This window comes from Peromyscus maniculatus, chromosome 3 (assembly GCF_049852395.1).
Source record: "Peromyscus maniculatus bairdii isolate BWxNUB_F1_BW_parent chromosome 3, HU_Pman_BW_mat_3.1, whole genome shotgun sequence".
Classification (NCBI taxonomy): domain Eukaryota; kingdom Metazoa; phylum Chordata; class Mammalia; order Rodentia; family Cricetidae; genus Peromyscus; species Peromyscus maniculatus.
In genome coordinates this window covers 56,755,272-56,768,161 of record NC_134854.1, presented here as the reverse complement: position 1 = coordinate 56,768,161, position 12,890 = coordinate 56,755,272, and the positions used below count along the sequence as shown (strand labels likewise).

Genomic DNA, 12,890 nt, shown 5'->3' with positions numbered 1-12,890 from the left:
GAGGAAAATAAATTTCCTCAACACACAGGAAATAACCTGACTCGCTGAGCCCTTGGAACCTTGCATATCAGATCATGTATGTTAATTAGACAATTTGGTTAAATATAAATAGCTTGTCTTGAGGTGAGATCAGCCTGTAAATCTCAGAGCAGGGAGGGTGAGCTTAGCGTGGCCCCTTCTCTCCAGTTCCTAATGCTTCCTTGTTGCGCTCTGCAGCTGTGGCCCACCTGCTTTGAGAGGAAACTGCTAAAGGAAGCCTTTCAGAAGACCCTCACGGATCTGAAACTGGACTATCTGGACCTCTATCTGATTCACTGGCCCCAGGGACTTCAGGTTCGAGCTGCTCTCCACACCTTCTATGACTCTGAGATAGGGCTGGGGGGGAGGGGGGCAGGGGAGAAGCCTGCCAACTTCCTGTGGATTCCAGGTCCAGTGATGCCCTCTCAAAAGATGTCTTTGGCTATTCTTGCATATTCTATTTTAGGGTTCGACACTCCTTCCAAGCAAAGTGTGCCTAGGGAGTGGCTTCCCAGAGCAAAGCCCAAGTATGAGGATGTTGGGAAGTATTAAATCCATGCTAACAAAACAAAACAACCCCCCCTCCTTACTCAGCGCCCAGAGCCCTGCTTCTGCTTGCTGTGAGGGGCTGGAGGGCTGTGAGTTCTCAGTTGCCCCCCTCACTCATGCACAGCTAGGGTGATGATAACCACCCAAGCTCTGGACCTCCAGAGGAGTCAAGGACAGGCTCTGGTTACAGTCTTCAGCAAATTGTACCATTCAGATCTAGCCCGTGCCTAGTGATGTTGAAATTAAAATTTCCTCCGGGTCCATGTGGGTTCAGGTACGATGCGTTCATTTCCACAGTGATGGAAATTCCTGATAGCATCTTTGACATACAGTAGTAGATTCGGGAAGCAGTCCAGCAGTTTCTGTAATTTAGGATTTACCTACCATGGTAGGTTGGGATAGAGATGGTATTGAAGCTGATATTTGGTATTTCACTGTTCTGGAGCCTTGCTTCATAGGGCAGGTGCAGCCAATGTGCATTTTGTTTTGTATTTACAGCCTGGGAAGGAGTTATTCCCCAAAGATGACCAAGGCAATGTCCTCACCAGTAAGATAACATTCTTGGATGCCTGGGAGGTAGGTTCCAGCTTCTACTGTCCAATGGAGATGTTGTCATTATGGTATGAAAAGGCCCACATGCCTTGTGTGTAATTCTGTCTCATTTCCTTGAGTTCTTCTTACCTTCCTTACCATGTTTGGATTTAGGGTTCATCTGGCATCATCTACTTTTTTTTTTTTGAGATGGTCTCACAGTGTATCCCTGGCTAGCCTGAAGCTCACAGAGATCCATTGGCCTCTGCCTCCCAGGTTCTGGGATTAAAATCATTTGTTTTTGAGGTGACGTTTAGGATCTTAATTGAGACAAGAAATACAGTGTTCCTCAGTTTGTGGTAAGCATATGCTGCGTTGACACTAAGGGCAGGCACTTGGTACAGGGATGCTGTCTTGACTTGCACACTTTAGCTGAGTAGCCAAGGGAAATTATTATTATTATTATCATCATTATTATTACTTTGGGGTTTCAAGACAGGGTTTCTCTGTGCAGCCCTAATTGTCCTAGAACTCAGACATCTGCCTACCTCTGCTGGTATTAAAAGCGTGTACCACCACACCCAGCTAGCCTAGGGAAAAGACTGAACTCCTTCAAGGCAGTTAATTCTTATATATGGGCTTTTGTGAGAAGGCTTAGTGGTTCAGTGCTTGCTGCACAAGCAGAAGGATCCAGAATGCACACAAAGCCAGGTGTGGAAGCACATGTCTGTAATTCCCGTGCTCATACAGCAAGATAGGAGGGAAAGACAGACAGTCCCCAGATCTCCAGCCCGCTAGTGCGGTATACGCAGAGATGAAAACAAAGAGACCTGTCTCACACAAGGTGAAAGGTGAGGAATGACACCTGAGGTTGTCCATTGACCTTTGCACACTTGCCATGCCATGTGTTCCTGCACACACACACCGTGAACACACTCACATAATACACTCTACTGCTCTATATCCTTCAGGGTGTGATAAGGATGAAGAGAGCTAACATCCAAAGCTTCATTACGGTGCATTAGTCACCAACCCTGTGAGGGAATGTTACTTTCCCTATGTACAAATGATGAAACCAGTAACCAGAAGAATTGGGACATCATCAAATTATGCAACAGGGGTATGACACAATTAAGATTAGAGCAGTTCTATCTGACTCAAAAGTCCAGTTACCAAAATCTTTAGCACTGTACTTGGCAAACAGTGAGCATATATCTAAACATCAGAAAATAGCAAGCACCTTGCTTTTTAAAAACCCAAACAATTCAATCTACCAGCTGTGTTACTTTGGAGAACCCAGACCAATACTTGATGTCCAAAATAAATGTTCAAAAGCTAAATAGGTGGTGGGTGCTTTCAAACATTAACAGCGGAAAAAGTGAACAAGCTAGTCATAAACAAGCAGTGACAGAGATCCCAAGAATTCATGTGTTGCTTGTCCAGCAGCCCTGAATTTGGGTTGTATCTCCTTACTTCAGAATGACTTACACGGGTTTTCCTACGAGGAGGGAACTGATAGAATGACATTAAATGTAATTCTTTTATGGTTAGTTTATCCCAAAGTGTTTAGCCACCAGCAGTGTTTTTGCTATTCTGAACTTTAACTGGAGGTAGCGGGATAGTATGGAGAACACGGTGTGTAACAGTGGAAGGGACAGAGAGGAAGCAGAGCTGCCGCTGACGTTTTATAGTGGCCGGGCTGGCAGCCCTAGGGTTGTGGAATGCTGTGCTCTGGCTATTGCTTTTTTTTCTTTTTTTCTTTTTTTTTTTTTTTGGTTTTTGGTCTTTTGAGACAGGGTTTCTCTGTGTAGCTTTGTGCCTGTCCTGGAACTCACTCTGTAGTCCAGGCTGGCCTCAAACTCACAGAGATCCGCCTGGCTCTGCCTCCTGAGTGCTGGGATTAAAGGCGTGCGCTGCCACCACCGCCCAGCTTATTGCTTTCTTTTAACAGAACAATCTCCCGTAAACACGAAACCCTCACAAGACTGGGCCCGCTAACCTTCCCTCGTGAAATGGGGGTGGGAGGAGGGTTCACAGGGATTGTGAGGTAGAGCAGGGGCTCAGGAGCAGCTCAAGAGTTAGCACACAGGCCCCCCTCTTGCTTGTGGACATGTAGGGGGTTAATGGTTGCTGGAAAAATGTTTTCTTTGGTGGTGTAGCAGCTCTGAAGTTGCCCCTGCTCCTATAGGCTCCTCACTCTTGGTCCTGTGAGAAACCAGTTCAATGAGTTGTTTTACCAGCGTAGACTTGGGTGGTAGACCCAAAGGACTCGGGTCACTTGGTCTGCCGTTGGCACCCCATCTGGGGCCAGCACAAGGCCCTGGGTCCAGTCACTAACACAACAGGAAAATAAAATTCAAAAATCTGTCTATATTTATAATGGGTCTTGAAGATTTCCTTGAGTCTTTCTGACCTGGATGGGAAAAGGAAAAATTAAAGGCTTCTAAAGAGACCAGCAACAATAAAACGACACCTGCTTTGATGGTGGCTTTTAATGAACAATAGGGTGGTTTTATACACATGGAGTAAACAACAAAGAATGGTCTGTGTGGCATTCATTTTTGCACAAAAACAAGTTATTATTAATAACTTGACATGATAACTGTCATGTGTGACCATGTAATAATTCAGTAATATTTCATAGTGAGATGTGGAGACCACCCAAGCTTTGGTTCTTATACTGAATTAACTATGACAATTCTGTCACAGTCAGATACCTAAGGACATCCCTGACTTGCCTAGTGCTATGTCCTAAGGCTGAATCCAATAATTAGTGCTAACTGGAACCTTTTTAGAGCACATGTAGACAAGCTGTAGGTGTTGATTAGAGAACAGCAGGATTAACCAGGCCAGCATGGAGCAGTTCCTTTGGAACAACAACCAATCCAGTGGAAACCTTACTGACTGAACTCCAGAAGAGGGGAGGGGAAATTAATGTAAAGAAGGTAGGGTGGGTCATACATGCAAACCAAAGTTAATTTAGGACACAAACACATTAAAATTATCTCATTCCACTTCCTGGTCAGTGCTGGACAGTTCTGCCTACCAAAGTCCTTCTTCACTCAGCCTGGTGGCTCTCAACTTTGTACACTAAGTTCAACATGGAGTTTTGAACATCCTAATGCCAATGCTGTGTCACAGAGGAAGTCAGTAAGAAGCTTGGGGGTGGGGCTGGAATGTTACCGCAAGACTTTTTTTTTTAGGCAAGATCTCACTATGTAGCTTTGGCTGCCCTGAAACTCACTATATAGACCAGGCTGCCTCCTGGCTGGGATAAAAGTTATGTGCCACTACACCCAGCAACATTTTTATTTTAAGCTTTCAGAGGGTTCCAAGTTGCAGGAAGGCTGAGAAACTGTTCCCAGTTCTCACGGTTTCCACTGTTAGTGTTGCTTCTGACTTCTTTTGCACTCTGTTCATGGATTCCCTCCTTTGTGCTATTTTTTTTTTTCAGGCCCAATTTAAACTCTGCTTATCCTGTCATTCTGGGACCCACGTGGATTCCTTCCTTCCCACACTGATGCTCAGGGTTATGCCCACTGTCAAATGAGCCCAAAGAGCCTCATTATGAAGGCTGATGGTTCACTGACAGACACACACTGTGTACTTTTATATTCTGCAAACTCCTCGGCAGAGACTTGCAATAAATGAATTACAAGTACATGTTGAGTTTGTGGCTGCCACTGTCAGGGATGATATCTTGACAAATTTGTGAATTGCTCATTCTGGGCAAAATTATTTTTAGAAATACCCTTTAACATAGAGTCATGGTTGGGGCAAGTAGTCAATTGGCCAGATTTCAGACCCACCTAGCCCTAGGTTGAGCGCCTTGCTAGGGTCTGATATGTCTGCATGTCTTCCCACTGGGAAACAAGCTACATGGCAGAGGAAAGTGGGGGTCAGAACCCAGATAGGCAGCTGGTTCTGATGACACAGGCCTGTAACCCAGGTGCAGGAGGCAGAGGCAGGAGGATCACAAGATGAGGTTAACCTGGCCTGCAGAGGAAGTTCAAGGCTAATCTGGATAATTAGAGAGACCCTGTCTCAATTTTAAAAATGAAAAGAAAAGCAGCCAGAGATGTAGCGAGTGCCTGAATGACCCTACCATCAGTCCCCAACCTCTCTCTCTCTCTCTCTCTCTCTCTCTCTCTCTCTCTCTCTCTCTCTCTCTCTCTCTCACACACACACACACACACACACACACACACACACACACACACAGTAGGGGGAGAAAAAGCCAGGGAGCCTATTTCTCAGGTTATGCAGATTTGGGTGAGGTGAGCCCAGAGCGCATACAATCCTAGTAGCATCTGCCCCTTGACGGGCATCGGCTGTCAGGACTGACATTTCTAGTGTCGCAGCTTACCTAACCTGGAGAGTTGTTTATCCATTCCTCCTATCCAAGGACTAAGCCAAGCCAGCATCCCTGTGTCCTCCTACAACCATCAGTCTTCCTTACTGTGACAGGTCATGGAGGAACTGGTGGACCAGGGGCTGGTGAAAGCCCTGGGCGTCTCCAACTTCAACCACTTGCAGATTGAAAGGCTCCTGAACAAGCCTGGACTGAAACACAAGCCAGTGACCAACCAGGTAAATTCTCTTTGCTGAAGGGTCCTGCTCTGTGACTGCTTCCACACTGGGAGGCAATTTCCATACTATCTACTGAGTCTCATCTCTGAGGCCTGTGTTCAGGATGCTCGGGGAGGTGGGAGGCAGATCTTTGGTCTGGTTTGTAGCACATCTATCAGTGGGTTGTATCTGGCCTGTGTTGGTCTTTTCTTGTGCCTGGAGTTCCCTCTGAGCCACTCAGGAAGGAAGGCCCACTTCCCTAGTGACAGGTGTTTTCTCTTGCAGGTCGAGTGTCACCCATACCTCACCCAGGAGAAACTGATCCAGTACTGCCACTCCAAGGGCATCACTGTCACAGCCTACAGTCCCTTGGGCTCTCCACATAGGCCTTGGTGAGGCTTCAGAGTGGTGACTTTCTTTTATCACTCTTAAAATTAGTGTTTAATAATTGGCTAGTATTGATATGAATTTTTTCCTTCCTTCTTTCTTTCCTCCCTCCCTCCCTCCCTCCCTCCCTCCCTCCCTTCCTTCCTTTCTTCCTTTCTTTTTTTGTTTTTAAAGACAGGTTTTCTCTGTGTAGCTTTGGAGCCTTTCCTGGAACTCACTCTGTAGCTGAGGCTGGCCTCAAACTCACAGAGATCCTCCTGTCTCTGCCTCCCCAGTGCTGGAATTAAGGCATGTGCCACCACTGCCTGGCTGGTATGAATTTCTTATGCACCTGGAAAAAAAATGTGTCTATAGCAGTATATCTGACAAACCCAAATCGGATTTGGGGGGGGGGGGCACAATGTTTTGTTTTGTTTTGTTTTTTTTTTTAAAGACAGGATGCCTTACCTCTTAAGAGTGCTCCATTCCTGCTATTTAGTGCTAGAGCATGCTTACAAATTCCTGAGGCTCCAGAGCCTATGGATGGGACCCCAGGAAGGATACGATGCTTCCAGGTGGCTCCCCTGCCTGCTTTGCAGTTGGAGAAGGCTGTGGTGCTCAGCCTTGACACTGTCATGGAAGTGGGGTTCATTCAGTGCATGGAAGAGCCTTGGTGATTTATTCACTCCAGCTATCTTTCTGCCTTTAGGGCCAAGCCGGAAGACCCTTCACTACTAGAAGACCCGAAGATTAAAGAGATTGCTGCAAAGCACAAAAAAACCTCAGCCCAGGTAAAATATGCTGCTCCCATTTTAATCCTGCAATCCCTTTGTTTTTGTTTTTTGAGCGTTTCTCTGTATATCCCTGACTGTCCTAGAACTTACTCTATAGACCAGGCTGTTCTCAAACTCATAGAGATCTGCCAGCCTCTGCCCCCCAAATGCTAGGATTAAAGGTGTGTGGTGTTTTTGTTGTTGTTGTTTGGGTTTTTTTTTTTTTGCAATACATTTTTATAGTTTTGCTTTATTCTTTATATTGCCTTCTTTTAACCCCTTAGAGAGGAAGAAGTGGGAAATGTAAGTCTATTGGCGTCTTTGGGAAATCCAGTTGGTGGTGTCCAATGAGAACCACCACTCTTCATCAGCTCCCTGCCACGTCCTCACTTCTAACTGGAGAAATCATGGTGTATCTTTCAGGATCAAGGGAAATAAAGAAGCCATAGGGAGCTGCGGAGATAGTCCTTGTATTAGTTCCTTTTCTATTGCTGTGAAAGGCACCATGACCAAGGCAATTTACAGAAAACAGGGTTTATTTGGAGCTTACAGTTCCAGAGGCATAGGAGCCCATCACCATCATGGCAGGAAACATGGCAGCAGTCGGGCAGGCATGGTGCTGGAGCAGATCTCAACCCACAAGCAGGAAGATGAGAGCACACTGGGACAACATGAGTCTTGAAACCTTAAGCCTGCCCCCAGTGACATACTTTCTCCAACAAGGCCTCGCCTAATCCTTCCCAAACTGTTCCACTAACTGAGAACCAAGTTTTCTAACACATGGACCTGTGGGTTCATTTTCATTTAAACCACAATTCTCCTCTTTTAGTGAACACATGCCTTCACTTCACTTTTTGTGCACAGGTTCTGATTCGGTTCCACATTCAGAGGAATGTGGTGGTGATCCCCAAGTCTGTGACACCAGCACGGATACTTGAGAACTTTCAGGTAAGATCCTGGTTGACCCTCTGCTACGTATGTATCGGAGGACTCTCAGTAGGCTTCTCATCCTATCCTGCAGCATCAGTGGCGTCCCTAACTTCTCATCATCTTATGAACTCTTGTGCCAGGGAACTGGCCTCAACAGAGCTGAGATAAAGCACCAGTGAGCCACAAATGAGATGAGGGTGGGGCCGGAGAAGCCCTGTCAGCTCTGAGCATAGGTGTACCTTATGCACAGAGAAGAACCTTGCTTTCCCATGAGCACTTAGATCAAGGGCCATAGACTATCCTGCCTAAGTGCAGACTGCCCTGGCCTTCCTAGCAACCTTTTAGCTGAATGGACTGGACTTGAAGAAATGTCCTTCTGGAAGGATCCATGTGTCTTTCAAGGATTAGACACTGTGCAAACTAAGATTTTGTGACTCTGAACCCTAGAAATAACTCAGTTCTTAAACTAGAAATGGTTTGTATGTAGTGAGAGCTTATGTACAGCCTCAGGTGCCAGCCCTTTCCTTGCTAAGGAGCTTTGGGACTCTTGTCTTTCCAGGTCTTTGACTTCCAGTTGAGTGACCAGGAGATGGCCACTATCCTCAGCTTCAACAGAAACTGGAGGGCCTGCCTGCTGCCTGAGTAAGTGGGTAGGGTTATATCCGAGCTTTCTGAAGCTGCAGAGGATTAACTAGAAGGGTTGGAAGACATCCAGGATAACTTTATCTTCAAATACTATCTTCTGGAAGTTGTGAAAAAGTAAAGTTTGAGTCATGGGAAGTCATGACTGCTAATTGCTGCTAATTCTATGAATTTTGCATCTGAAGCCAGAATTTTAAGAAAGAACATGATGTTCTATAGTTGGTTTTTTCACTCTTTGGGGGCCCACCACCCAGATCCAAAATAAATATGTGGAGACTTATTCTTGCTTATGAATGCCCAGCCTTAGCTTGGCTTGTTTCTAGCCAGCTTTTCTAACTTAAATTATCCCATTTCTCTTTAACTATGTCTTACCTCTGAGCTTCTCACCTTTCTTTATTCTATATATCTTTCTTTCCATCTTACTCCATGGCTGGCAGTATGGCTAGGTGGTTGGTCCCTGGTGTCCTCCTCCCCATTTCCTCTCTTCTCACTCCTCACTCTCTTCCTTAGATTTCTCCTCCTATTTATTCTCTCTGCCTGCCAGCCCCACCCATTTCTCTCTTCTGCCTAGCTATTGGTGTTTCAGCTCTTTATTAGATCGGTCAGGTGTTTGGGGCAGGCAAAGTAACACAGCTTTACAGAGTTAAACAAATGCCACATAAAAGAATGCAACACATCTTTGCATCATCAAACAAATATTCCACAACACAAATGAATGTAACATATCTTCAACTAGTATTCCACAACACTCTTCCTTTTCTGGAGGCAGAAGCACTTATCCACTCACTCATTCATTAATGACTTACCTGCAATGTGCTATGTGCCAGCATGTTTTAGGTGTTTGGCACAGCACACTATACAAACTTCATGCTTCCCAAGCTTGTATTGTAGCACCATCTGAAGTAACTTTAAGTATGTATGTCAGACAGTAACAAATTCCATAGAGAAAAGTAAAATAGGTAAAAAGTATGGGAAGTGGTGCATCCTGCTGGAGTAGATGTTTTATATGTCATGACCCAGGGGGCAGTTTTGCTGATATATCAAGTCACAGCTGAAAGAGGCAAAAGATGCAGCATGTGGTATTAGGAGAACGCCTTTCTTGGCGATTGCAGCAGTGAGTGCAAATGCCCTGAGGTAGTGGATTTAGGGCACTGGAAAAAGGGGGCCAGGGAAGCTGCAGCAGATGAGTAAAGGCTATTGTGGGAAGAAAGGAATTCAGCCTTAAAGCTAAGGGCATGCAGCTGGTACACACTGTGAGAAGGATTTTGATTTTAGAAAGGAAGGCACTTAGAAGCCAAGAGAGGATGTGATGTGTCTGAAAAGTTCCAAGCTGACTTCTGCATTGAGAGACCACAGGGAGCCTACTATAACAATCTTGTGAAGAGAGGACAATAATTGGACCTGGCTTCCAATAGAAAACAGCCAACTGAATTTGCCAAATAAAATGAACAAATATGGTTTTGCTTGCTTTGTTTTTGCATGAGCAATTCAAGAGCAGAATTGTCATCTGTGAAGTGAAGGATTTGGCTTGAGACATGATTATGATGCCTTTTGATTATCAAATAGGTAATGTGAGATACTTATAAGTGAGTGGAGGGAATAGATTGGTCATTCAGTAGCTATGAAGTCTAGGATAGATTTATAACTTTGCCAATTCCGATTTCTTATTTACTGAGTAGGAATGATAATACCAAATACAGCAAATATCCATTGAATACAAGTTTAGGATTTATCAGAGATCCTAGCTCATGGCTTATCTTGCCTTGTTTAATACAACAACTATAATACAACAACCAATCTATTGATTTCATCATGATTTCTTACTTTTCTGTAATATGGAATGAACAGTATGTATGAGGGCCTTGGCAGTGGGCCTGTTTCTGAGACCCTGGCCACTGCATACTTCCCTACCCTCTTTTCAAATGCTCTGTTCATCAGTTTGAGGGAAGGTCATGGTATTGGAGCCACTTATGTGTCACAGTTTGTTGTTAGTTGTTTTTTCTCTTTTGAGGGGCCCACCACCCAGCTCCCAAATAAATCACACATGGAGGCTTATTCTTAATTATAAATGCCTGGCCTTAGCTGGGCTTGTTGCTTGCCAGCTTTCCTTAACTTAGATTATCCCATCTACCTTTGGCCTCAGGGGCCTTTATCTTTCTCTATTCCTGTATACCTTTTCTTTCCTTCTTAACCTGTGTCTGGCTGTGTAGCTGGGTGGCTGGGTAGCTTGGTGGCTGGCCCTGAAGTCCTCCTCCTTCTTCTCTCATTCCTCCATCTCCTTCCTCCAGATTTCTCCTTCTACTTATCCTCTCTGCCTGCCAGCCCCATCTATCCTTTCTCCTGCCTTGCTATTGGCCATTCAGCTCTTTATTAGACCACTAGGTGTTTTAGACAGGCACAGTAACACAGCTTCACAGAGTTAAACAAATGCAACATAAACAAAAGCAACACACCTTAAAATAATATTCCCCAACAATCATTCCAGGGAATGGGGTGTGGAGAGGCTGAGAAAGCACATAGAAAGTACATTCTTTTTTATTCCATGTAAGAATGCCTGGACTGGGGAAGCAGCTCAGTTGAGAGAGTGTTTTTCTGGTATGCATGGACACTTGAGTTGGATCCCCAGTAGTACATAAAACCAGGCCTCTTCCAAATCCATGGCCTCTTTTTTCATTAATTGTCGTTACATACATGTATGTTTATGTATATACATACACGTTCCTAAGAGATCAAGGAGAGGCATATGGGAAGTTTTGGAGAGAGGAAAAGGAAGAGGGAAGGGATATGATCATATATAATCTCAATACATAAAGGAAATAATTAAAAAAAATAAAACTAGGCCCGGTGGCACCTGCCTCTAATCACAGTCCTCTGGTGGTGGTGGCAGGAGGATCATAAGTTCAAAGTTGTTCTCTGCTGTGTAGAGTTCAGAGCCAGACTGGGATACAAGGGACCTTGTCTAAAAAAACAAAACAAAACAAAACAAAACAAAACAAAACAAAACAAAACAAAACAAAACACCATTAGATGACACTAACGTTTTCTCCATGCTTGTTGCTGCAGGACAGTAAACATGGAAGAATATCCCTACAATGAGGAATACTGAAGCTAAACCATCTGATGAGGCTTTGCTGACGCACACCTCACTCATTCCTGGACTCCCATTTGAGCCAAGCCTGCCTGACATTGTGCTGTACTTAATGGCAATGCTGTACTTAAATCCTCGTGCTGAACCCGGGAGTAAACTGTGATGCAAGGAAACGTGACTCTGAGAAGCAAATGGGTATTTCTTTCACTAATTTAAATGACCGAATGTTCATCAAAAAACCCAGAAACTCTGGAAACATTGGAGGATATAAAGATAAAACAATAAAAATCATAACAGTCACAAACATATCCAACAAGTGTTGAGGTGATTGTTGAATGAGTGAACTCGTTGGGGTCAACTCTTATTCTTCACATTTTACACGAGACAAAATAGAAGCATGGCAAAGCCACGAGCTTGCTTGCTTGAGGTCCCTGAGAAGTGAGTGGCTAAAACCAAGTTTCAAAGGAAGGTGCTCTCACGGAGAACCCAAGGCAATTTGATGTCCTCCTCTGCCCAAGTCTTCTTACTTCTTCTATTTCCCTGTGACCTTCTTGTCACTTTCTTCTGGTCACTCCCCATCCTTGCCTTTAATACCCCATCAGGCCTTAGAGTGAGTGTCTTTAATACCCCATCAGGCCTTAGAGTCAGTGTCTTTAGTACCCCATCAGGCCTTAGAGTCAGTGCATCTTTAATACCCCATCAGGCCTTAGAGTCAGTGTCTTTAATACCCCATCAGGCCTTAGAGTCAGTGCTGGTGGGGAAAGAGTCTGAAATCCACAAAGGACATACCTGGGTAAATGGGGAGTCTGGACATGAAAATCTATTGCCATTTATCTGGGACATGCTCCTATTCTATAGTATTTCTTCTTGGAAACATTGCAGTCTTTGAGAAAGGCATAAAGAGAAGAACATAAAGGCACCTGGCCACCCATATTACAAATTTAAAGACGCTCACATCGGGTCACATTTGCTCCAAATGTTTTGAAAAGAGAAAAGCATTCAAAAACTAAGTGGTAACCATAGGGTGGAAAACCTCTTTAGCTCACCCTAACCCTGCTCCTCATAGTCAGTGTCTCATCTGCTGCTCAGAGGCCTGCTTGCTTCCGGTCCTGCCCTTCCTCCAGTGTGCATGGTGGTGGCGGTGGGTGGACACCATCCACCCTATACTTCAGGGCTCCTCGTCAGATGGCTTCCCCTGGGACTGCTTAGTCGTGGGGGCTACCACTAGGGAGCTGTAGGGCTCAAGAAGCAAAATGTGGTTTTCAGATGCTGTTTCTCATAGACGTCTCGTTTGCTGTGGGAAACCAGCTCTTTCTCACAGCCTCGACCTTGGTTCTGTCTCTTACCAGTTCATGAAGCTTCTGGGATTAGAACACACCACTTTGTCCCTTCGCTAATGTGGTACTCCATCAACTTCTCAGAGG

General features: G+C 44.8%; 1 protein-coding gene across 5 annotated transcripts in view; it reads left to right on the top strand.

The window, feature by feature from the left end:
• The window catches only part of LOC102914158 (aldose reductase-related protein 2), a 42,680-nt gene extending 30,906 nt beyond the window's left edge, over positions 1–11,774 (top strand). For all 5 annotated transcript variants that reach the window (XM_042273026.2, XM_076566556.1, XM_076566555.1 and 2 more), the window contains 8 exons: positions 217–333; positions 1,066–1,143; positions 5,566–5,688; positions 5,953–6,059; positions 6,743–6,824; positions 7,671–7,754; positions 8,296–8,378; positions 11,442–11,774. In XM_042273026.2, coding sequence (XP_042128960.1) covers positions 217–333; positions 1,066–1,143; positions 5,566–5,688; positions 5,953–6,059; positions 6,743–6,824; positions 7,671–7,754; positions 8,296–8,378; positions 11,442–11,484 — 717 coding nt within the window. In that variant the 3' untranslated portion in view covers positions 11,485–11,774. The remainder of the gene's footprint in view (positions 1–216; positions 334–1,065; positions 1,144–5,565; positions 5,689–5,952; positions 6,060–6,742; positions 6,825–7,670; positions 7,755–8,295; positions 8,379–11,441) is intronic.
• The last annotated feature ends 1,116 nt before the right edge of the window (positions 11,775–12,890 follow it).